The 24,975-nt window shown below is 37.8% G+C and overlaps 2 protein-coding genes across 2 annotated transcripts; both read right to left on the bottom strand.

Moving 5' to 3' along the window:
* Nucleotides 1-553: 553 nt before the first annotated feature.
* On the bottom strand, nucleotides 554-1,501 carry LOC147358678 (olfactory receptor 5W2-like). The gene has a single exon (XM_086342108.1). It carries the CDS (start codon nucleotides 1,472-1,474, stop codon nucleotides 554-556), a length of 921 nt encoding a protein of 306 aa, XP_086198234.1. The 5' UTR covers nucleotides 1,475-1,501.
* A 12,778-nt stretch (nucleotides 1,502-14,279) lies between these two features.
* Nucleotides 14,280-15,245, bottom strand: LOC147358677 (olfactory receptor 5W2-like). The gene has a single exon (XM_086342106.1). It carries the CDS (start codon nucleotides 15,207-15,209, stop codon nucleotides 14,280-14,282), a length of 930 nt encoding a protein of 309 aa, XP_086198232.1. The 5' UTR covers nucleotides 15,210-15,245.
* Between the last annotated feature and the right edge of the window lie 9,730 nt (nucleotides 15,246-24,975).

Genomic DNA, 24,975 nt, shown 5'->3' with positions numbered 1-24,975 from the left:
TAGATCTAAGACTGAATATATCTATCAAAAGATACACTAGTTTTAGATTTTATTTTGGATTTACAATCCTCATTTTTTATTTCATAATGATTTTGAGATTTCTTATAAGTTATATAGTTAATCAAGTAATGCCTCTTATTAGCATAGTTTATATTCATTTGTATAGAAAGTACAGTGTATGCCATAGAACATAAAGAGACTCAAAGATTTCTCAGGAAATTCAATAATTCTTAAGGTAGCTGAAAGAATAAACCCACAAAATTTGACAAAATTAGAAAATTCTGGAAAGTTTTCAACAAAGGGAAAGCACAATATGTAAATTCTTGATACATGAATCGAAGTATGCAATATTTCAGAACTAAAATATTTCTAAAACTTAGACTTTATAACAACAAATTCTCATTTGAACTGTTTAAGACAACTTTGTTTCTCTTGCATCATGCAGTATAAGTGATATATATATATATATATATATGATATAAACACAAAAACAACAATATGTGTGTACTTGTGACTATGAGAGTGTGTGAAATATAAACCTTTAAAATCACATTTAAAGTTTCAGTTTTTGCAGGGCCTGTTTCACATCCTTGTTCCTTAGGCTGTAAATCAGAGGGTTCAACATGGGAATCACGAGGGTGTAAAACAACGAGGACATTTTGTCTTCATCTAGAGAGTAGGATGAACTCAGCCTGAAATACATGAAAAATACAGTTCCCTGGAAAATTGCCACAGCAGTTAGGTGGGAGGTGCAGGTGGAGAAAGCTCTGAACCTTCCTTCAGCAGAGTGGATCTTCAAGACTGCTAGAATGATATAACAATAAGAGACAAGGACTCCTGAAATGGAGGTCAGTTCAACACAGCCAAAAAAAATGAATAATGCCAATTCATTAACCCGTGTATCAGAGCATGAAAGGGAGAGAAGTGGAGGTAAGTCACAAAAAAAGTGGTTAATCACATTTGACCCACAGAAGCATAAGCGGAATGCTAATGTCGTGTGTATCAAAGTATCTGTCATTCCCAACAGGTAAACCCCCGCCATGAGCAGGGAGCACAGCCTGCTGGACATGCTGACCGCATAGAGCAAGGGGCTGCTGATGGCCTTGTACCGGTCATAGGCCATCACTGCCAGCAGGAGACACTCACAATCTATAAAGTTAGAGAAGACCAAAAATTGCAGAGCACAGCCACAGAAGGAGATTGATCTCTTTTTGGCTAAAAGGTCCACCAGCATCTTGGGGCCAATGGCTGTGGAATAGCAGAGGTCACAGAAGGAGAGGTGGCTGAGGAAAAAGTACATGGGTGTGTGCAGCTGGGGATCCATCCTAATCAAAATAATCATTCCCAGATTTGCCAAAAGGTTAATGAGATAGACAATAACAAACATGATAAATAAGATCATCTTGACTTCAGGCTTATCCGTAATTCCCCACAATATGAACTCAGTTAAGGAGGAGCAGTTTCCTCTTTTCATTCTTCTGTCTTCTTGTCTAAACTTTTGAGGAAATGATCAAGAAAATGATACACGTAAGGGAACCACCTTGGGGTGTTCACAAAATATCTGCAGGGAAGAACACAATTTATTTCTACAATGGTCTTTTTTTTTTTTTTTAATATTTTCAGCCTGGTGTCTCTAACATCAGTGTTTTTTGCACACTGTTTTGAAGATGTGATGAGATATCAGTTCATCCAAATATCCCTCTTGATACAAGGAAGGTAGTGCTCAGAGGAACTGAAGAGTTCATGACAACAACCAGTCAATCCCCAAAGGAAATCGGCCCTGATTATTCATTGGAAGGACCGGCTGATGCTGAAGCTGAAGCTCCAATACTTTGGCCACCTGTTGCAAAGAACCAACTCATTAGATTCATTCAACCAATTCATTAGAAAAGATCCTAATGCTGGGAAAGATTGAATGCAAAAGAAGAAGGAGCAGAAGATGAGATTGTTAGATAACATCACCAACTCAACTGACATAGATTTGAACAAACTCCAAGAGACAGTGAAGGACAAGGAAGCCTAGAGAGCTGCAGTCCATGGGGTCACAAAGAGTCAGACACGACGTTGTGACTGAACAACAACAACAACACAGGCAGTAGCATACCTCAGAAATTACATCTAGATTTGCACAGAAGTTTCTCAACTGCCTATCTCAGGTATTTTTATTATTATCAGATTGATAGCAATACCTCTTTAAAGAATGCCCATTGATCAAGTCATTTTCTGAGTGTGTGCCTGCATGCGTGCTCTGTCGCTAAACTCTGTTTGACTCGTTGTGTTCTCATAGACTGCAGCCCTCCAGGCTCCCTATCCATGGGATTTTCCAGGCAAGATTCTTATCCCAATATTCTGGGAGGTGGGTCATAGAGGATCCTGCTGTGATGTATGTCAGAGAGTGTTTTGCCTATGTTCTCCTCTAGGAGTTTTATAGTTTCTGGTCTTACATTTAGATCTTTAATCCATTTTGAGTTTATTTTGGTGTATGGTGTTAGAAAGTGGTCTAGTTTCATTCTTTTACAAGTGGTTGACCAGATTTCCCAGCACCACTTGTTAAAGAGATTGTCTTTAATCCATTGTATATTCTTGCCTCCTTTGTCAAAGATAAGGTGTCCATATGTGCGTGGATTTATCTCTGGGCTTTCTATTTTATTCTATTGATCTATATTTCTGTCTTTGTGCCAGTACCATACTGTCTTGATAACTGTGGCTTTGTAGTAGAGCCTGAAGTCAGGCAGGTTGATTCCTCCAGTTCCATTCTTCTTTCTCAAGATAGCTTTGGCTATTCAAGGTTTTTTGTATTTCCATACAAATTGTGAAATTATTTGTTCTAGTTCTGTGAAGAATACTGTTGGTAGCTTGATAGGGATTGCGTTGAATCTATAAATTGCTTTGGGTAGTATACTCATTTTCACTATATTGATTCTTCCAATCCATGAAATGAGACCTAATTAACCTTAAAAGCTTCTGCACATCAAAGGAAACTATTAGCAAGGTGAAAAGACAGCCTTCAGAATGGGAGAAAATAATAGCAAATGAAGCAACTGACAAACAACTAATCTCAAAAATATACAAGCAACTCTTACAGCTCAACTCCAGAAAAATAAACGACCCAATCAAAAAATGGGCCAAAGAACTAAATAGACATTTCTCCAAAGAAGACATACAGATGGCTCACAAACACATGAAAAGATGCTCAACATCACTCATTATCAGAGAAATGCAAATCAAAACCACTATGAGGTACCATTTCACACCAGTCAGAATGGCTGCGATCCAAAAGTCTACAAAAAATAAATGCTGGAGAGGGTGTGGAGAAAAGGCAACCCTCTTACACTGTTGGTGGGAATGCAAACTAGTACAGCCACTATGGAGAACAGTGTGGAGATTCCTTAAGAAACTGGAAATAGAACTGCCTTATGATCCAGCAATCCCACTGCTGGGCATACATACTGAGGAAACCAGAAGGGAAAGAGACATGTGTACCCCAATGTTCATCACAGCACTGTTTATAATAGCCAGGACATGGAAGCAACCTAGATGTCCATCAGCAGATGAATGGATAAGAAAGCTGTGGTACACATACACAATGGAGTATTACTCAGCCATTAAAAAGAATACATTTGAATCAGCTCTAATGAGGTGGATGAAACTGGGGCCTATTATACAGAGTGAAGTAAGCCAGAAGGAAAAACACCAATACAGTATACTAACGCATATATATGGAATTTAGAAAGATGGTAACAATAACCCGGTGTACGAGACAGCAAAAGAGACATTGATGTATAGAACAGTCTAATGGACTCTGTGGGAGAGGGGGAGGGTGGGAAGATTTGGGAGAATGACATTGAAACATGTAAAATATCATGTAAGAAACGAGTTGCCAGTCCAGGTTCGATACACGATACTGGATGCTTGGGGCTAGTGCACTGGGACGACCCAGAGGGATGGTATGGGGAGGGAGGAGGGAGGAGGGTTCAGGATGGGGAACACATGTATACCTGTGGCGGATTCATTTTGATATTTGGCAAAACTAATACAATTATGTAAAGTTTAAAAATAAAATAAAATTAAAAAAACAAACAAACAAACAAAAAAAAAGATTCTTATCCCATGGAGAGGGAAGCCTGGTGGGCTGCAGTTCATGAGGCCGCAACGAGTGAGACAGAACTTAGCGACAGAACATACACTCAGAAAATGACTAAGTCAGTGGGCATTCTTTAAAGAGGTATTGCTATCTACCCGATAATAATAAAAAAAAGACCGGAGATAGATAGCTGAGAAACTTTGTCTATTTCTAGATGTTCTTCCTAACTAAACTACTGCCATAAGCTCTATAATTTCTCTGAGCACTGTATTCTTTGTATCGAGAAGGATATTTAGATGAATTGACATCTTGTTACATTGCCAAAGCAGTGTGAAAAAAAACACCGATGCTAGAGACAGCAGGCTGGAAGTATATGAACAGCCATTTACTATGCTGAAAAAATTCCTTGGATACAAAATTTTATTTTCATTATCAAGTTGCACATAAAACATAATTTAAAATATTTATTATTAGTTTTACAATCTATACCATGCACTGATAACAATGAAAATAATTATTATTGATCCTAGTCTTTAGTATTTAGTGAGACATGAAATAAGTAGCATTGAAACCTTGCTCGAAAAATTCATCACTGCTTTGCCACATGACTTATTACCTATTTATAGAGTTTCTGCTGCCAAAGGAGGAGTCTCTTAAACAACGAAAAATGCTAAAATGAAGTGAAAACCACAGAATCTAACACCTACTATTGCATCTCTTTGGATTTTAAGGGACTTTTATATTATAAAAGTGGAAATAGGTTTAGGGACAATAAATGCTCCTGCGATACATAGGTTTCTCTGTCTAGTATGTATGCACTATGTGTCTGTCATGTTTGCATGCAGATTACATGTCTCTGACATACATAAAAACAGTGAGTGGGTAAGGAATTTTTTCTTTTGACCTTAGTAGCTATGGGGCATCACATGAAGATGAATATGCATATTTTAATTTTTAAATTCACCTGTACAGTATATTTTTAAATAAAAGAGAACAAACCCACCAAGCCCCCTTTAAATTCACCTATATGCTACTCTGATTATAAAAGAAGTAATATCTTTCCTATAAACCAGAATCAAAATAAATTAACTTAATAGTTATATTATGGATATTAACAAGTATAGAATCTGCCAGTTCTGAGAAGAAAATATTGTTCCTGAACATTAAATTACAGAATGTATTCAACTGAGTAAACAGGTATAAAATGTTTTATTTATAAATTGATTTTCCCCCTAATGTGAATGTTTTTGTCCTATATTCTTTAAATCAGGACCTCAAAACCTACCTGAGATGAGCTGGTCTTAGGTAGCTGAACAGTTAGCAGATAGCATTTTATTTTACTAGGTACATTGGGATTTAAATCCCTGGGCCACTGCCTTTGGGTTTTGGTGTTGTACAAACATGTCATTAATTATGTTTCTGCTTCTGCATATTGGCTCATGGATTCAGGGACAAATTTAGCACAGGATGACCTTGTATACATCAATTATTTAGTGACCTTGTCACTAAATTAATCTAGCATAAGGGGGGCTTCCCTCGTAGCTCAATCGGTAAAGGATCTGCCTGCAATTCAGGAGACCCGGGTTTGATTCCTGGGTCAGAAAGATCCCTGGAGAAGGAAATGGCAACCCACTCCAGTACTCTTGCCTGGAAAATCCCATGGATAGAGGAGCCTGGCAAGCTACAGTCCATGGGGTCCCAAGGGTTGTGCACGACTTAGTGACTAAACCACCACCACCAAGGATTAAGCAGTATGAGTGAATATAGAGAGAAATGTTTCCATAATACATGATGAAAATATTTAAAAACCATACATGTGTATATATAACAAAGAACTTGTATCCAAAATATATAAATTTTCATCAATAGTAAAAAAAAAAAAAGTGAGCAAAAAAAAAATTGAACAAATATTCTCAACAAGATGATAAATAAGCAAAAGGTTAATGCTTAAGAATTTCATTCTTATGTGAATCAGTAGGTATTAAGGCAGTGGCATGGAGAAGGCAGTGGCACCCCACTCCAGCACTCTTGCCTGGAAAATCCCATGGGCGGAAGAGCCTGGTAGGCTGCAGTCCATGGGGTCACTAAGAGTCAGACACGACTGAGCGACTTCACTTTCACTTTTCACTTTCATGAATTGGAGGAGGAAATGACAACCCACTCCAATGTTCTTGCCTGGAGAATCCAGGGGTGGGGGAGCCTGGTGGGCTGCCATCTATGGGGTCGCACAGAGTCGGACACAACTAAATCGACTTAGCAGCAGCAGCAGCAGCAGTAGCAGCAAGGCAGTGGCAATAAAACCACAATAAGATAACATGACCTAAATGTTAATGGACTGAAATTAAATACTGATCATAACTAATTTTCTGTTTTATCTGAATTCTCATTTGCGAAATACACAGGTTTTCATATCAGTTTGGGTGTTTTCTCAGCTCTTTTCAATTTTTTTGTTTGTTTTTCTACTTCTTTTCCTTATAAATCTGAGAAATTATTTATGCTAAAATTCATAAATGTAGTACATATATAATTTTGTAAAAGTGAATCTCAATTTTTTAAAATGCTTTATATATGTCATTGTCATTCTTGCCTATGAGGAGCTCAACAGTAAAATGTCTGTAGCCTGTAGAGACATCACTGAGGCAAATCTCAAACCACAATATGATTGCTAATAATTCCCCACTAAAATTAAGAAGGGCTCCCAGGTAGCTCAGTGGTGGAGAATCCAACTACCAATACAGGAGACTCAGAAGACAGATGCTCGATCCCTGGTTCAGTAAGATCCCCAGAGGAGGAAATGGCACCCCACTCCAGTATTCTTGCCTGGAAAATTCCATAGACAGAGGAGCCTGGCAGGCTACAATCCAGGGGTTGCAAAGAGTTGGACATGACTGGGCATGCACACACACACACACACACACACAAAATCAAGAAACCAATTATGTTTCAAAAGCGTTTTGCTACCATTACTTCTCTGTTACACATATGGTGTATGTAAAATTGTTCTCAATCCCCTAATTCTACTCCTATCCACATTAATTTTTCCCTTAAGTACATCCCTATCTTCAGGGATGCAAAAATCCCTTGGGTTACATTTTGTTCAGCCAGAAGCAAGTGTTAATTTTTTAACAGGCCTGCTCCTCAAAAACATGTGGACTAACACCATTTCTATCTTCCCCCACATAACAATTTAAACCTGAGTTTGGGCAGCCACATTATAAATTGCAAGGTGGGTAACCTAAAATATCTCCCAATGGGGTTGGTGCTTCATTAAAAATGGAGATTTTAAGTAATCAAAAAACATCTTAAGGAGAAAATGTATGCTTCAGATACAAGTGAGGAAAAAAAAGTGATTAGGTTTTTCCTGGTGCCTCTGCTGACACGAAAACAATTTTATGTCGGCAAATACTACCCAAAGGTGATCTTTTTTTAATATAATGGTCAGTTCCTCAAACCTCGAGTAGTATGACACAGAGCTCATTGCATGGTCTGGTATTAAAGTGCATTTGAGCTCCCCGCTGCTGTGAGACTGACCAGGAGAGTCAGCGGGTGGACGAACGCAGTGATGTTCTACAAGCAAGGCAGCGCTTTCAGTGATATAAGGATTAATAATGTACTGAGATACTCTGGTATTTATACTCTACATCAATTTCATAAGTCTATATGAATAATCATTTTATATAAGAAAATTTTAGACTTAAAATATTAATATTTTTTATAATCTCATAGAAAAAAAATAAAGACGGTGATTTTAAAGTATAATATACATACAGAAAAAATTTCCATCTAAAAATGTAGCTTGCAAAAAATCTTTCAAAAATGGAAATATTCCTGCACCCAGAACCAAAAAAAAAAAAAAATTAGATTCTCAGAAAAAGTCTCTACATCCATTAGAAATTGATTTTCCATATCATATGTGAGTTTGTTTATTTTTATTTATTTTTTTATATTTTATTTTATTTTTTAACTTTACAATATTGTATTGGTTTTGCCATATATCAACATGAATCTGCCACAGGTATACACATGTTCCCCATCCTGGACCCTCCTCCATCCTCCCTCCCCGTACCATCCTTCTGGGTCATCCCAGTGCACCGGCCCCAAGCATCCAGTATTGTGCATCAAACTTGGACTGGTGACTCATTTCATATATGATATTATACATGTTTCAATGCCATTTTCCCAAATCATCCCACCCTCGCCCTCTCCCACAGAGTCCAAAAGACTGTTCTATACATCAGTGTCTCTTTTGCTGTCTCGTATACAGGGTTATCGTTACCATCTTTCTAAATTCCATATATATGCGTTAGTATACTGTATTGGTGTTTTTCTTTCTGGCTTACTTCACTCTGTATAATAGGCTCCAGTTTCATCCACCTCATTAGAACTGATTCAAATGTATTCTTTTTAAATTTTTAAGGTACATAGTAGTGAAATCATACAGATTTTACACTCTTATGTCTGACTTTTTTCACTCAAGATTATGTTTGTGAAGTTTTCCCATGCTCTTGTATGAGGATGTAGTTATTCATTCTCATTGCTGTGTACTTTTCCAGCATACAAACTTATCATAAAGTCATTTGTCTAATCTAAAGCAGGAGTCAGTGAACTCGACCTGTTAAGTTTTATTGGAGCTGTGACACACCATTCATTCATGTATTACGGATGGCTGCTTTTGTGATAGAGGACAAAACAGTTGTACCAAGATTTTATGGTCTACAAACCTAAAATATACATTATTAAATACTTTCAGAAAAGTATGTCAAGTCTTGATCTAATGTATTAAAAGAAATGAGTTGCTTTTGATGTTACACTACTGTAATTAATACAATGGTGAACATTTCTATGAATGTCTTTTGGGTGCATATTCATTCTATATGCTTGGACATACTTCTAGGAATAATATTTTTGGTCCTAGGACATTTATTTGTTCAGCTATAGGAGACTCAGGTAATGGCACCCCACCCCAGTACTCTTGCCAGGAAAATCCCATGGGCGGAGGAGCCTGGTAGGCTGCAGTCCATGGGGTCGCTGAGGGTTGGACACGACTGAACGACTTCACTTTCACTTTTCACTTTCATGCATTGGAGAAGGAAATGGCAACTCACTCCAGTGCTCTTGCCTGGAGAATCCCAGGGACGGGGGAGCCTGGTGGGCTGCTGTCGATGGGGTTGCACAGAGTCGGACACGACTGAAGCGACTTAGCAGCAGGAGACTCACACATAGAATCTCACCGGGTGCAGTGTCAAATCTCAATCTACTGTCAGTGCATAAAACCATGCTTGTTTCACATCCTCAGTGTCAAGTCTCAATCTACTGTCAGTGCATAAAACCATGCTTGTTTCACATCCTCAGTGTCAAATCTCAATCTACTGTCAGTGCATAAAAACCATGCTTGTTTCACATCCTCAACAATAGTAGATTCTTGTTTACTATTTGGTGTGTAAATAAGTACTTTTGCCATTTGGTAAATGTCAACACAGCTCTTAACATATTATTTCACTTCCATTTACTTCAGCACTAATAAAGTCGGATATCTATCCGCTTCTATAAGTGAAAGTTTGCAGCCTCAAGCCGGGAGCTACTGCAGAATTCATGACCTCCAGAGGAAAGGATTTTGATCTGGAGTCAGAGAGGAGGCTTGATTACTTGAAGTTTTTGTGTAATAAAGTTTTATTAAAGTATAAAGGGATAGAGCAAGCTCTGACATCAGAAGGGGGAGGAAAGAGTGACCCCCTTGCTAGCTTTTAGCAAGGAGTTATATATCTGTTGCAGAATCACCTCAAAACTGAGAGAGTTGTATCAGGCCCCTCTCCCACAACATGCATTTTTGAGACAGCCCGGGGCACAAGGCGAGTCATCCCTGGCCATAAAACAATTGACATGAACCTTAAAGAAAGGAAGATTTCCAGGCTATTACATAGTTTCATTAGCACAGCTTAAGAGAACATTCCCATGAGTAAGACATAGGGATTTGTTGAGCCATTATCAGTTCAAGGTTTGAGAAAAGTTAAGTCCAGGCTGAATCAGGAGTCTTCCTGACAACACAGAATTTAAAACAAACCTCCTTTTAATTTTGTACAGAGAGGGAACAAACAAAACAAACAAAAAACACCTGCCACTTGCATTCTATTTCCTCTGCTTGGGGATCCCTAGCCTTCCTGCCTGTTACCCTCTCATAAGGAGTCCATGAGATGTTGAACTTGGATAACAGGGCATGTAAAACAGCTGTTTTTAAAGTTTTTGGCCCCCTAAAACTCACACTGTCTTAATGGCTTCATGTAACTGACATTTCAGGTCGAGTGAGTGAGTGAAAGTCACTCAGTCGTGTCCAACTCTTTGCAACCCCGTGTACTATACAGTCCATGGAATTCTCCAGGCAGAATACTAGAGTGGGTAGCCTTTCCCTTCTCCAAGGGATCTTCCCAACCCAGGGATCAAACCCAGGTCTCCCTAATTTCAGGCAGATTCTTTACCAGCTGAGACACAAGGGAAGCCCTAGAATACTGGAGTGGGTAGCCTTTCTCTACTCCAGGGCATCTTCCCGACCCAGGAATTGAACTGGGGTCTCCTGCACTGCAAGCAGATTCTTTACCAACTGAGATACCCGGCCTATATGTTCAGATCAATTCTTTGACTGAATGTGAAGTGACTCTTTTTGTTGTTTCTTTATATTCTTTCCACTGATATGGATGGATTTATGCCACAATAAAGCCATATTTTATAGAGGCAGATCATATCACCTGAAAAGAGCCTTGGAGGTAATATAGCTTAAATCCCTCTTCTACACAGGGTGATCTGAGGGGTAGAAAGCAAGAGTGAGTATTTAGAGTGGTGTTCCTGCCTGGTTTATAGCATGGTTCTAACTAAAGAGAAAGACATCCAGGGTGGTTAAAGATTTCTGCCTCTAGCTTTAACCCAGAGAAGGCAATGGCAGCCCACTCCAGTAACTTGCCTGGAAAATCCCATGGACGGAGGAGACTGGAAGGCTGCAGTCCATGGGGTCTCGAAGAGTCAGACACGACTGAGTGACTTCACTTTCACTTTTCACTTTCATGCGTTGGAGAAGGAAATGGCAACCCACTCCAGTGTTCTTGCCTGGAGAATCCCAGGGACAGAGGAGCCTGGTGGGCTGCCCTCTATGGGGTCGCACAGAGTTGGACACGACTGAATCGACTTAGCAGCAGCAGGAGCAGCTTTAACCTGGATCCTCCTACTTACCTGTGTGTTGAACATTACTGCTTTTCTATTTATAACGAGTATACTTGTACAGCCTGTAACAAGTATGAGTCTGTCTGTCCTCTGTATTAGACATTTACCAAATCTAACATTGCTTTGCCATGATTTAGTTCAGTTCAGTCTCTCAGTCGTGTTTGACTCTTGGTGACCCCACGGACTGCAGCACGCCAGACTTTCTTGTCCATTCCCAACTCCCAGAGCTTGCTCAAACTCATGCCATTGAGTTGGTGATTGCCATGTTTATGCTAAAGTATTTCAGTGGCAAGGATGAAGAAAGAGGTCAAGATATAGGAATTTGACTGTAATATTAAAACATTACACATATCATTGATAAATTGCAATTGAACAATGATATTTTCCATGAGCCATTGGTGAATGTATGAGGATAATGTGATGTGAAGACATTATAATGGTAAAGAATGAAGAATATTGAAATTTACAAGCTAGAATAAAGTTTTTGATGTATTGTTCCCTTTTTTTCACAGATTACTCTCAAGAAAGAAGAATCATTTTGCCCATATTCCTATCTGAGTTAGAAATTATTTTTTAAAAAATTCCATAATTTCTCATTAGTTTTTTCAATTTGAGGAGAGGAAGCCTACAATTAACTGAATCAGTGAGTTCTATTTTTGGAATTCCATTTAATGGGCTTAAAATTTTCTTCTATTTATATATTCCCTACTAGATACAATATAATGGGCTAGTATTTATGTTGAATTAGTCTTTAGATGGTGACATAAAACTGATCATATATATGAGGATGGATTAATTAGATCCATGTTTATTAATCTCTGAATTAATGGTAGGCCACTGACACCCTATTTTAACTATATTTCTACTATATTTTCTGCCATTTTGCAGCTCATCAGTTCAGTTCAGGTCAGTCAGTCGTGTCCTACTCTTTGCGACCCCATGGACTATAGCCTACCAGGCTCCTCTGTCCATGGGATTTTCCAGGCAATAGTACTGGAGTGGATGCAACAAGTCAAAAGAAGTCTAAGTAAATTGAAGTATGCCAGGAGTACACATATTTAAGTCTTTTCTATTATGCAAGAATTATCCTAATTTTTTCACTATGAGAATTTTTCTTAACATGGCATAGTGCTTTACAAATACCACCCTGAACAACAGAGGAATTATGTAGGCTTTATTTTTCCATTCTGAAATATTGTCACATAACGTCATTTTACAATGGCAGCAGGAAAATTGAAGACCATCAGAGGCTTTTAATTTTATAATTGCAATGGATAAATATGTCTCTTTCAGTACATTATGGTATTTTAAATACATGGTCACATTCTAGCTTTCTCAACAAACTAATTTAGTGCTTTAGCCTTCAGGAAACCAGATCAGAAGCAGATGAAATAGTCAAATAGCAAGAACTTAGAGCTTATTCTTTCTAGTGAAATTAATAAGCATGTCTTTATAGTATATTATCTTAATGTCCAAAACTATTTTATGGATCTTCCAAACAAACATGTGTATATATGTTCAATATGTTAACTATACTCTAATATACATTTTTAAGCTACTTATCAAACCCTCATTTAATTTTGTACTACTGACGTATAATTAGCAGTGAAAAGGTGTTGTCTTCTATTTTTAGCTTATTATATATTTGTTTATTTGATCTTCCAGACAACATGTAGTGCTTTGTTTATATAATGCAATGCTCAGTCTTTAGCAAAGAACTCTGATAACCAGGGTGATATAAAGCAATTTTTTACATAGGTGGTTTTTTGTGAACCACAAAGAGACAAAGAGGGGTATTTCATCAGAGCTAAGAGTAAGGAAAATGGAAGGAAATTGGTGTGCAGAGAGTCACAGAAGAATCCATAGCTGATAATGAAGCACAATTATGTACTTCACCATGATTCTGTCCACTGTCCTTTAACTTATTTTACTCTTTTTTTTAAACTGTATTCAGATAAAATTGACAAATAACATGCTTATGATATAGGGCATGAAGCTTTAATATATGTGTACATTGTGAAATAATTACTACAAAAAGTTAGTTAACACATTCATCAATTTACATAGCTATCATTTTGAGTGTGCATACCATGGAAACCCTTAAGAACTACTCTCTCAGCAAATTTCAGTCTTACAATACACAATTGTTAACTAGAATTACAGTGCACATCAGACCCCCAGAACTTATTCATCAAGTAACAGAAAGTTTGTAAACTTTCATCAGCATCACCCATTGCTCTCACCTTTCAGCCCATAGCAACAGCCGATCTACTCTCTATTCCTATGTGCTTGACCAGTTGGATTCTATGTGTTTGTGAGACCGTGCAGTACTTGTCTTCCTCTGTATGGATTATTCCACTTAGCATATGCCCCTCATGGTTCTTCCATGTTGTAGCCAACATAACTTCTAACAGGCATGGACTCGTACACTTCAAGATCTGAGTAACTGTCAGATCCTCTGCCTGCTATTTTTTTCATCTCCCAAGTGGAATCCTTTTCCAATTTGACTGAATATCAAAAGATACCTTTCCTTTACACTGGTTTTAGATATTTTTACTTTTGAATAATAGACCACTATGTGTTATCTCATGATGAATTTCAGGCTTATTATGCATTATTTGACTGTTTAGTTAATACATTATTAAAACCAGCTTATATTTAGAAGTATTTAAGCTACAAGATGTTTTGTAGTACATAAAGAACTGAAAAGCTCAAAGATCAATAAACAAAATGCACTATATATCTTAGTGTAATTTAAATAGTGCTTGAAAATTAACATATTGAAAAAGTCAGAAAAGTTTTTCCCAGAAACTAATACCATATACAAATTCTGGAAATATAAAGAAGCATGACAGGTGGGGGAAATAGAAATATACTTCAAATAGAAATTATGTTTCTCATGTAACCTCCGATTTAATTTTAATAAGCCAACAATCAGCATATATGCATGGATGCGTGTGTGTGCACCTACACAAAATATAAAATTTTAAAACCATTTATCCTTCAATTTTTTCAGAGTTTGTTTCACATCCTTGTTCCTTAGGCTATAAATCAGAGGGTTTAACATGGGAATCACAAGGGTGTAAAACAAAGAGGTCATTTTGTCTTCATCTAGTGAGTAGGAAGAACTTGACCTGAAATACATGAAGAGCATTGTTCCCTGGAAAATTGCCACAGAAGTTAGGTGAGAGATGCAGGTAGAGAAAGCTTTGAACCTCACTTTGGCAGAGTGAATCTTCAAGACTGATAGGCTAATATAACAGTAAGAGACAAGAACTCCTGAAATTGTACTCAGTTCAATGAAGCCAAAAGCAGTAAATATCAGTAACTCATTGACCTGTGTATCTGAGCAAGATAGCAATAGAAGAGGAGCAACATCACAAAAAAAGTGATTAATCTCATTTGACCCACAGAAACATAAGCGGAATGCTAATGTCGTGTGTATCAGAGCATCTGCCATTCCCACCAGGTAAACCCCAGCCATGAGCAGGGAGCACACCCCACTGGACATGCTGACTGCATAGAGCAAGGGGCTGCTGATGGCCTTGTACCGGTCATAAGCCATCACTGCCAGCAGGAGACACTCACAATCTATAAAGGTATAGAGCACCAATAACTGCAGGGCACAGCCATAGAAGGGAATTGATTTGTTCTTAGCCAATAGATCCACCAGCATCTTGGGGCCAACTGCTGTGGAAATGCTGAGGTCACAGAAGGAGAGGTGGCTGAGGAAAAAGTACATGGGTGTGTGCAGCTGCGGATCCATCCTAATCAGGGTGATCATTCCAAGATTTGCCAGAAGAGTAATGAGATAAACAAGGAGGAACATGGTAAATAGAATAACTTTGGTCTTGGTGTTATCAGTAATTCCCAAGAAAATGAATTCAGTTAAGGAGGAGCAATTCCCTGTGTCCATTCTTCTTTGTTCTTGCGTAAACTTTTGGAGAAAATGATCAAGAAAATGATACTTGCATGTGTGACACTTTTCAGCATCTACAAAATGTCAAAATACAGAATATTTTTCTTGTAAGTATCTTTTTATACTTAGAAAATTATTCAGTCATGCACCCACTCTTTAAAGAGGCATGGCTCTCTATTCTGCAATAATAAAAAAGTCTCTGAGAAAGACCTTTGAGAAATTGAATGTAAATCTAGATGTCATTCATGAGGTTTTTTTTTTTTTTTTTTTTTTTTACTTTCTATAAGCTCTTCTCTGAGTGTTAGTTTCTTCATCCCAGGGAGCAGATTTAGAGAGATTTGACTCTTTACCTCTTGAGAAAAAACTAGAAGAGACACCAGTGTTAGAGAGACCAGGCCATAAGATATAGGACTGAGCATTTATGAGGGCTGAAAATAGTCACCTAGATACAAAGAACGATAACAATTTTTATGCTTCTCAAAAAGCATGATTGGTTTCAGAGAATTTTATTTAATTCCAGAAACAGCGAGTACATCAGTGACTAGTAATAAAAAATAATTATATTCCTGGGTTTAGTTTATGCTATGATCAGTATTTTCTTGGACATGAATTAAGTATTATTGACCTGATTTTCTAGAAATTTATTCTTGCTTCCCCACAATGCTCATTACCTCTTTGTGGAGTGGCAGTTGTCAAAAGGTGAACCTCTTTTAACGAGTGGAAAAAAGAGCTAAAAGGAAGTGAAAACAAGAATTTATTGTATGATTCACATCATTTTAGATTTTAAATGGCCCGTTAGTTACTAAAGTGGAAATAAGATGAGGGATAATAATGTATCTAAAACGCATAGACTTTCCTCTTTGTTATATGTGTGTATGTGTATACAGGTTAATGTTTATAAGAATAGAATGGAAGCAAGGAACTTTTTTTCCCCTCAGACCTAAGTAAACATGGCACGTGGTTCACATGGAGATGAATTTGTACATGTTTTTATTTTTACTGTGGTACCTACTCTATTTTAATAAAGAAAACATACTTTAAATTCATGTATACATTTTTCCAATGATTAAAAAGTAAATATTTCCTGTGAAGAAAAAGCAAAATAAAATAAACAGTTGCATTCTGGATATTAACAAGTTCAGATTCTTGTGATTCTGAGATCAAAATATTTCTAGCCATTGATTTCAGATTTTCATGAGTAGGCAGGCACAAAATGGTTCATATACAATTTTTTTCCCTCAAAATGTTACGTATTTTCTTCTATATTCTTTAAGTTAGGAACTGGAAACCTACCTGAGATGAGCAGGTCTTGGCTAGCTGAACAATAAGCAGATGGCCTCTTATTTTACCAGGTACATGGGGGTTTAAATCCCTGTGCTACTGCCCCTCTGTTTTGATCTTATGCAAACATTTCATTAATTATACTTCTGCTTCTGTATTTTCCCCTGATAATTCAGAACAGGCTGCATTTTCATACTTCACTACTGTCATCAAATTAATCTATGGTAAAAAGAAAACTGCAAATTTTTTTTGTATGATGTGCTTCACAGTTATGAAATGGTTTTGTCCTTCTTTAGTTAAAGAGTAAACCTACTGAAACTCAAAAAGATCCTCCCTCCATTATTTCCATTTTGTTAGATTTGTTCATAGTGTTTGAGTCTCCTTCACATCTCATTTAAAGATATTACCACACTTGGTTCATGTTTCAGTATTTACTGAAATGTAATATGTACATTATAAAATTCACCCTTCTAATGTATACAGTTCTTTGTTTTTACTATATTTTTAAGGTTCTTAGGTTATCACCAGTATTTACTTCCACAACATTTTCATTATTACAATAAGAAATCCATATTTATTAGCTGTCACTTTCCCTTCCTTCCTCCCTGAGCCCTGGTAACTACTAATTTACTTTCTGATTCTTTGTGCTTTCCAATTCTCAGCCTCCTTTTTTTAAAATTTTATTTTATTTTTTAACTTTACAATACTGTATTGGTTTTGCCATATATCAACATGAATCCACCACAGGTATACACGTGTTCCCCATCCTGAACCCTCCTCCCTCCTCCCTCCCCGTACCATTCCTGCACAATACTGGATGCTTGGGACTGATGCACTGGGACGACTCAGCCTCCTTTTAAACAGAAATATGCAACATGCTTTTTGTTTGTTTGTTTTTGTTGTTGTTATTCATCAGCCTTCTTTTCTTCATTGAAAGATATTCAAGGTTCCTCTATATTGCATATTTATCCTTCTTTGAATTTTTAACACACTTCACCTGTTTTGACAAACAAAATTAGTGGAAATATTATAAGTCACTTCTGGGTCTTGTCTTGAAGAAGACAGTATGTGAAAGCCATGAATTACTATTACAACTAGCCATCTGATTAAGCAGTGTGGCACATTCTGAGATTACATGAACTGAAAGGGGAGAATTTGGGTTCATCTTTCTAGACATTCTCATCTAATGTCAATTATTAAAGTACTTGCAACCTAGCCAGTCTTTCCACTGAATATTTCATGCAACCTCAGTAAACACGAGAAAGAACAAAATAAGGAGTCAGTGGCCATTCTCTTAAGTTATTTAGTTTTGAAATACAGTTTATGTAGGAAGAGATAACTAGAACAGTGTGCAAAAATAAATCAGAGAATCATGCTTTTGAATATATATAAATGCATGTATATTCAAGGGTTTTCCAGGTGGCTCAGCAGAAAAGAATCTGACTGCCTAACAGGAGATGTGAGTTCGATCCCTGGGTTGGGAAGAGCCTCTGAAGTAGAAAATGGCAACCCACTCCAGTATTCTTGCCTGGGAAATTTGGGCAGAGGAGCCTGGCAAGCTATCATCCATGGGGTCACAAAGAGTAAGACATGACTGAGCATACCTGGTCAGTGGTCATTCTCAAGTTATCTAGTTTTGGCATGTAGTTTATGTAGCAAGAGATTAGTGAAAGAAGGTGCAAAAATAAATCAGAGAAGCAAGATTTTGAATATATATATATATATATAAATGCATGTATATTCAAAGATTGAGGAAAAATGTTTGAAAACTATCTATCTATCTATATATCTGACAAAGAACTTGTAGCCAAAGTATATGAACAGTCCTCATAGACATTAAGACAACAAACAATCTAATAAAAATGAACAAATTTTTCAGGGAATGTTTAACAGGAGGATTCCTACATGCTGTTTTTCATAAATCCTCTGTTCCTTAGTTTCTTTTGTCAGAAACCAGTGGAGTGGCAAGCTGCTCCCAGGACTGAGGTCGTGATATGAGACAGGCTTGAATCTCCTTCAGTAAACATTCTCTTTACAACCAAACTGCTTAGTCTCGATCCTCTTTCTTGAGATATGGATTGTCTCCTGACATTGGGGACCATTATTAATCCCTTGTTCCCTTGGTAATGGTTGCTGTACATTTGGTTTTCTGATCTTTATCATTCTCAAAGAAATTTCTTGTACAACAGCCTATATATACTCACAGGAAGATCATTAAAGCACCTTTGCCCCATCAGAGCTTGGATCCCCGTATCTTTCTTTCTTTCTTTCTCTCTCTCCCCCTCCCTTTGGCTCTCTCTTTCACTTTCTTATCCCTTTCTTTCACTTTCACTCCCTTTGGCTCTCTCTTTCACTTTCACGTCGACTCCAGACCACCAGGTTCCAGTCCACTAAAGGACCCTAACACAAATTAAGTCTCATCAAGAAGATATACACAAAGAAACTCACTTCAGACCTAGAGACACATAAGAAACTCACTTCAGACCTAGAGACACATACAGACTGAAAATGAGGGGATATAAGAAGATACTCCACATACAAATGAAAATCAAAGGAAGCTGGAAAAGCAATATTCATATCAGACAAAATAGACTTTAAATTAAAGAATGTTAAAAGAGACAAGGAAAGACACTACACAATGACCAAAGGATCAATCCATGAAGAAGACATAACAATTGTAAATATATATGCACTCAATACAGGAACACTTCAATATATAAGGCAAGTGCTAATATCTATAAAAGGAGAAATTAGCAGTAACACAACAATAGTGGGGAACTTTAACACTCAAATTACACCAACGGATGGATCACCCAGGCAGAAAATTAATAAGTAAACCAAGTCTTAAATGACACAACAGACCAGATAGATTTGATATTTGTAGGACATTCCATCTGAAAGAAGCAGAATAAACATTCATCTCAAGTAAACACAGAATATTTTCCACAATAGATCATATCATGGATCACAAACCAAGACTTGGTAAATTTTTAAAAATTGAAATAATAACAAGCATCTGTTTCCAATGACAATATGGAAATCCATTACAAGATAAAGCTGTAAGAAACACAAACATATGGAGGCTAAACTATATGTGATTAAACAACCAGTATCACTGAAGAATACAAAGAGGAAATCGAAAAATACTTAGACATAAGTGACAACAAAAACAAGACAATCCAAAACCCAAGGTGCTCAGCAAAAACAGTTCTAAGAAGGTAGCTTATTGCAATACAGTCTTACCTCAGGAAACAAGAAAAATCACAAATAAACAACCTTACATTACACTTAAAGCAACTAGAGAAAGAATAAACAAAACCTGATGTTAATAGAAGGAACCAAAACATAAAGATCAGAGCATAAATAAATGAAAAACATAAAGAAAATAATAACAAAGGTCAGTGAAATTAAAAGCTGGTTCTTTTAGAATATAAAGTTGATAAACCTTCAGTCAGACTCATCAAGAGAAGCAAAGAGAAGACTCAAGTCAATAAAATTAGAAATGAAAGACGAGAAGTAACAACTGACATTACAGATATTTTCCATCAGTCATTGGTGACGTGTAAGAGGGATGTGTTACGGAAAGAAGAAGAAAAGTTAGTGATGAGGACTGAAGTAGACAGCCTAGAATACATTAGAGTCTTTTGATATGCTGTTCCCTATTTTTGTGGAATTTCAAGAATTTTCATGGAATAGAAGAGTAACTCCATGCCATTACCACAACTTGGATTTGAATTGTAAATTTCCTAAAAAACACTCAATTCTTCTTTAAGTTATCCAATTTCAGATGAGGAAGCCTATTGTAATCAAATGTTGTCTGCTTCAATACTATTTTTGACTTCCATTTAATTGTCTTAATTTTTTTTCATATCATATTTATTAGATCCAATAAAATGCACAAATATGTAGGTCACATCAGTCTTTAGATGCTGTAATATACATCTTTTTTGGGTGTTAGTTCTAAAAGATCTTGTAGGTCTTCATAGAACCGTTCAACTTCAGCTTCTTCAGTGTTACTGATTGGGGCATAGACTTGGATTGCTGTGATATTGAATGGTTTGCCTTGGAAACGAACAGAGATCATTCTGTTGTTTTTGAGATTGCATCCAAGTACTGCATTTTGAACTCTTGTTGACCATAATGGCTACTCCATTTCTTCTGAGGGATTCCTGCCTGCAGTAGTAGATATAATGGTCATCTGAGTTAAATTCACCCATTCCAGTCCATTTCAGTTCACTGATTCCTAGAATGTTGACATTCACTCTTGCCATCTCTTGTTTGACCACTACCAATTTGCCTTGATTCATGGACCTGACATTCCAGGTTCCTGTGCAATATTGCTCTTTACAGCATCAGACCTTGCTTCTATCACCAGTCACATCCATAGCTGGGTATTCTTTTCGCTTTGGCTCCATCCCTTCATTCTTTCTGGAGTTATTTCTCCACTTATCTCCAGTAGCATATTGGGCACCTACAGACCTGGGGAGTTTCTCTTTCAGTATCCTATCATTTTGCCTTTTCATACTGTTTGTGGGGTTCTCAAGGCAAGAATACTGAAGTGGTTTGCCAATCACTTCTTCAGTGGACCACATTCTGTCACATCTCTCCACCATGACCCACCCATCTTGGGTTGCCCCACGGGCATAGCTTAGTTTCATTGAGTTAGACAAGGCTGTGTTCCTAGTGTGATTAGATTGATTAGTTTTCTGTGAGTATGGTTTGAGTGTGTCTGCCCTCTGATGCCCTCTTGCAACACCTACCATCTTACTTGGGTTTCTCTTACCTTGGGCATGGAGTATCTTGGCATGGAGTATCTTTCACGGCTACTCCAGGAAAGCACAGCCGCTGCTCCTTACCTTGGACAAGGGGTATCTCCTCACCACTGCCCTTCCTGACCTTCAACGTGGGATAGCTCCTCTAGGCCCTCCTGCACCCACACAGCCATGGCTCCTTGGAGGTGGGGTGGGTCCACCTGGCCGCCGCCCCTGGCCTCAGGTGTGGGGTTGCTCCTCCCAGCCGCTGCTTTTGGCCTTGGGCTTGGGGGCATGGGGTAGCTCCTCGCAGCCACTGTCCCGACCTCGGACTCTGGGTAACTCCTCTCATCGCTACCTCTGACCTTGGACGTGGGGTAGCTTTTTATTATAGGGGACTGGAATGCAAAAGTAGGAAGTCAAAAAACACCTGGAGTAACAGGCAAATTTGGCCTTGGAATACGGAATGAAGCAGGGCAAAGACTAATAGAGTTTTGCCAAGAAAATGCACTGGTCATAGCAAACACCCTCTTCCAACAACACAAGAGAAGACTCTATACATGGACATCACCAGATGGTCAACACCGAAATCAGATTGATTATATTCTTTGCAGCCAAAGATGGAGAAGCTCTATACAGTCAGCAAAAACAAGACCAAGAGCTAACTGTGGCTCAGATCATGAATTCCTTATTGCCAAATTCAGACTGAAATTGAAGAAAGTAGGGAAAACCACTAGATCATTCAGGTATGACCTAAATCAAATCCCTTATGATTATACAGTGGAAGTGAGAAATAGATTTAAGGGCCTAGATAGATAGACTGCCTATGGAATGAGGTTCGTGACATTGTACAGGAGACAGGGATCAAGACCATCCCCATGGAAAAGAAGTGCAAAAAAGCAAAATGGCTGTCTGGGGAGGCCTTACACATAGCTGTGAAAAGAAGAGAAGCGAAAAGCAAAGGAGAAAAGGAAAGATATAAGCATCTGAATGCAGAGTTCCAAAGAATAGCAAGAAGAGATAAGAAAGCCTTCTTCAGCGATCAATGCAAAGAAATAGAGGCTAACAACAGAATGGGAAAGACTAGAGATCTCTTCAAGAAAGTCAGAGATACCAAAGGAACATTTCATGCAAAGATGGGCTCAATAAAGGACAGAAATGGTATGGACCTAACAGAAGTAGAAGATATTAAGAAGATATGGCAAGAATACACAGAAGAATTGTACAAAGAAGACCTTCACCACCCAGATAATCATGATGGTGTGATCACCGACCTAGAGCCAGACATCCTGGAATGTGAAGTCAAGTGGGCCGTAGAAAGCATCACTATGAACAAAGCTAGTGGAGGTGATGGAATTCCAGTTGAACTATTTCAAATCCTGAAAGATGATGCTGTGAAAGTGCTGCACTAATATGCCAGCAAATTTGGAAAACAGCAGTGGCCACAGGACTGGAAAAGGTCAGTTTTCATTCCAATCCCAAAGAAAGGCAATGTCAAAGAATGCTCAAACTACCACACAATTGCACTCATCTCACACGCTAGTAAAGTAATGGTCAAAATTCTCCAAGCCAGGCTTCAGCAATACATGAACCGTGAACTTCCTGATGTTCAAGCTGGTTTTAGAAAAGGCAGAGGAACCAGAGATCAAATTGCCAACATCCGCTGGATCATCGAAAAAGCAAAAGAGTTCCAGAAAAACATCTGTTTCTGCTTTATTGACTATGCCAAAGCCTTTGACTGTGTGGATCCCAATAAACTGTGGAAAATTCTGAAAGAGATGGTAATACCAGACCACCTGATCTGCCTCTTGAGTAATCTGTATGCAGATCAGGAAGTAATAGTTAGAACTGGACATGGAGCAACAGACTGGTTCCAAATAGGAAAAGGAGTACCTCAAGGCTGTATATTGTCACCCTGCTTATTTAACTTATATGCAGAGTACATCATGAGAAACGCTGGACTGGAAGAAGCACAAGCTGGAATCAAGATTGCCAGGAGAAATATCAATAACCTCAGATATGCAGATGACACCACCCTTATGGCAGAAAGTGAAGAGGAACTCAAAAGCCTTTTGATGAAAGTGAAAGTGGAGAATGAAAAAGTTGGCTTAAAGCTCAACATTCTGAAAACGAAGATCATGGCATCTGGTCCCACCACTTCATGGGAAATAGATGGGGAAACAGTGGAAACAGTGACATACTTTATTTTTCTGGGCTCCAAAATCACTGCAGATGGTGACTGCAGCCATGAAATCAAAAGACGCTTACTCCTTGGAAGGAAAGTTATGACCAACCTAGATAGCATATTCAAAAGCAGAGACATTACTTTTCCAACAAAGGTCTGTCTAGTCAAGGCTATGGTTTTTCCTGTGGTCTTGTATGGATGTGAGAGTTGGACAGTGAAGAAGGCTGAGCACCGAAGAATTGATGCTTTTGAACTGTGGTGTTGGAGAAGACTCTTGAGGGTGCCTTGAACTGCAAGGAGATCCAACCAGTCCATTCTGAAGGAGATGAGCCCTGGGTGTTCTTTGGAAGGAATGATGTTAAAGCTGAAACTCCAGTACTTTGGCCACCTCATGCAAAGAGTTGACTCATTGGAAAAGACTTTGATGCTGGGAGGGATTGGGGGCAGGAGGAGAAGGGGACGACAGAGGATGATGTGGCTGGATGGCATCACTGACTCCATGGCCGTGAGTCTCAGTGAACTCCGGGAGTTGGTAATGGACAGGGAGGCCTGGCGTGCTGCGATTCATGGGGTCATAAAGAGTCAGACACGACTGAGTGACTGAACTGAACTGAACTGAATATACATCTGACATTTAAATGGAGACAAATTAACTAGATTACATTGTATTTACTGCATAATACCTGCCAATCCACTGATGCCCTCTTTGCCTTAGACTTTAATTTTAAGACAATATTTTCAGATAGGCTGCCTTTTATGAGCAACAGTTTCAAAAGTATTTGGTGAACTGATAAAATATGGTAGAAATAGAAACCTATACATCTTTTATATAAAATAAAAGTTTTATAAGTTTATAGCTTTTTCCAAAATAAAAAGTTTTCCTAACATGCCATAATGTTTTTCAAATGCCCATAAATTTTTTATCTCATGATGATTTTGTGGCTCGTTTATTACTAAACTGCTTAGTTCATTAATGTCTACTACTACTATCAGCTTAAATTCATCAGTATAGAATCTATAAGATGTGCTATAAAAAATAAAAAACCTGAGTTCTGAAAGATCGCTCAGTAAATATTTGATTTACTTTATGACAAAACCTTTAAGACATTGCATAATGTTTTAGTGAGAGTGAAATAATGTTTGAATGACAAATGAACCAAAAATTAACATAAGTGGAAAAGTCAAAAGGTTTTTCAAAAGCAGTAAGTTCCATATATAAACCCTGCCCACATACTAAGCATGATATCTGAGGAAACTAGCAATATTTCTTAACAGTGAAGCTGTGCTTAGTCACCCAGTCATGTCTGACTCTTTGCAACCCCATGGATTGTAGCTCACCAGGCTCTTCTCTCTATAGGGATTTTCCAGGCAAGAATACTGGAGTGGGTTGCCATTTCCTCTTTCATTCTTAACGGTGGAGTTTAATACAAATAATTATTCACTTAGCAACTTGATAAAATTGTTTCTTATATGCCATGCCATAAAATTTTAATTAAAAAATTACTATATGTGTGTGGTTGTATCCATATATGCATAGTACAAATAT

This window comes from Bos grunniens, chromosome 15 (assembly GCF_055505025.1).
Source record: "Bos grunniens cultivar Pamir isolate PY7600 chromosome 15, Bosgru_T2T1.0, whole genome shotgun sequence".
Lineage (NCBI taxonomy): Eukaryota > Metazoa > Chordata > Mammalia > Artiodactyla > Bovidae > Bos > Bos grunniens.
This window is presented reverse-complemented; position numbering and strand designations above follow the sequence as displayed.

Bases quoted from the DNA above. Each gene is read 5' to 3' on its own strand.
- LOC147358678 (XM_086342108.1), bottom strand. From the start codon at position 1,474: ATGAAAAGAGGAAACTGCTCCTCCTTAACTGAGTTCATATTGTGGGGA.
- LOC147358677 (XM_086342106.1), bottom strand. From the start codon at position 15,209: ATGGACACAGGGAATTGCTCCTCCTTAACTGAATTCATTTTCTTGGGA.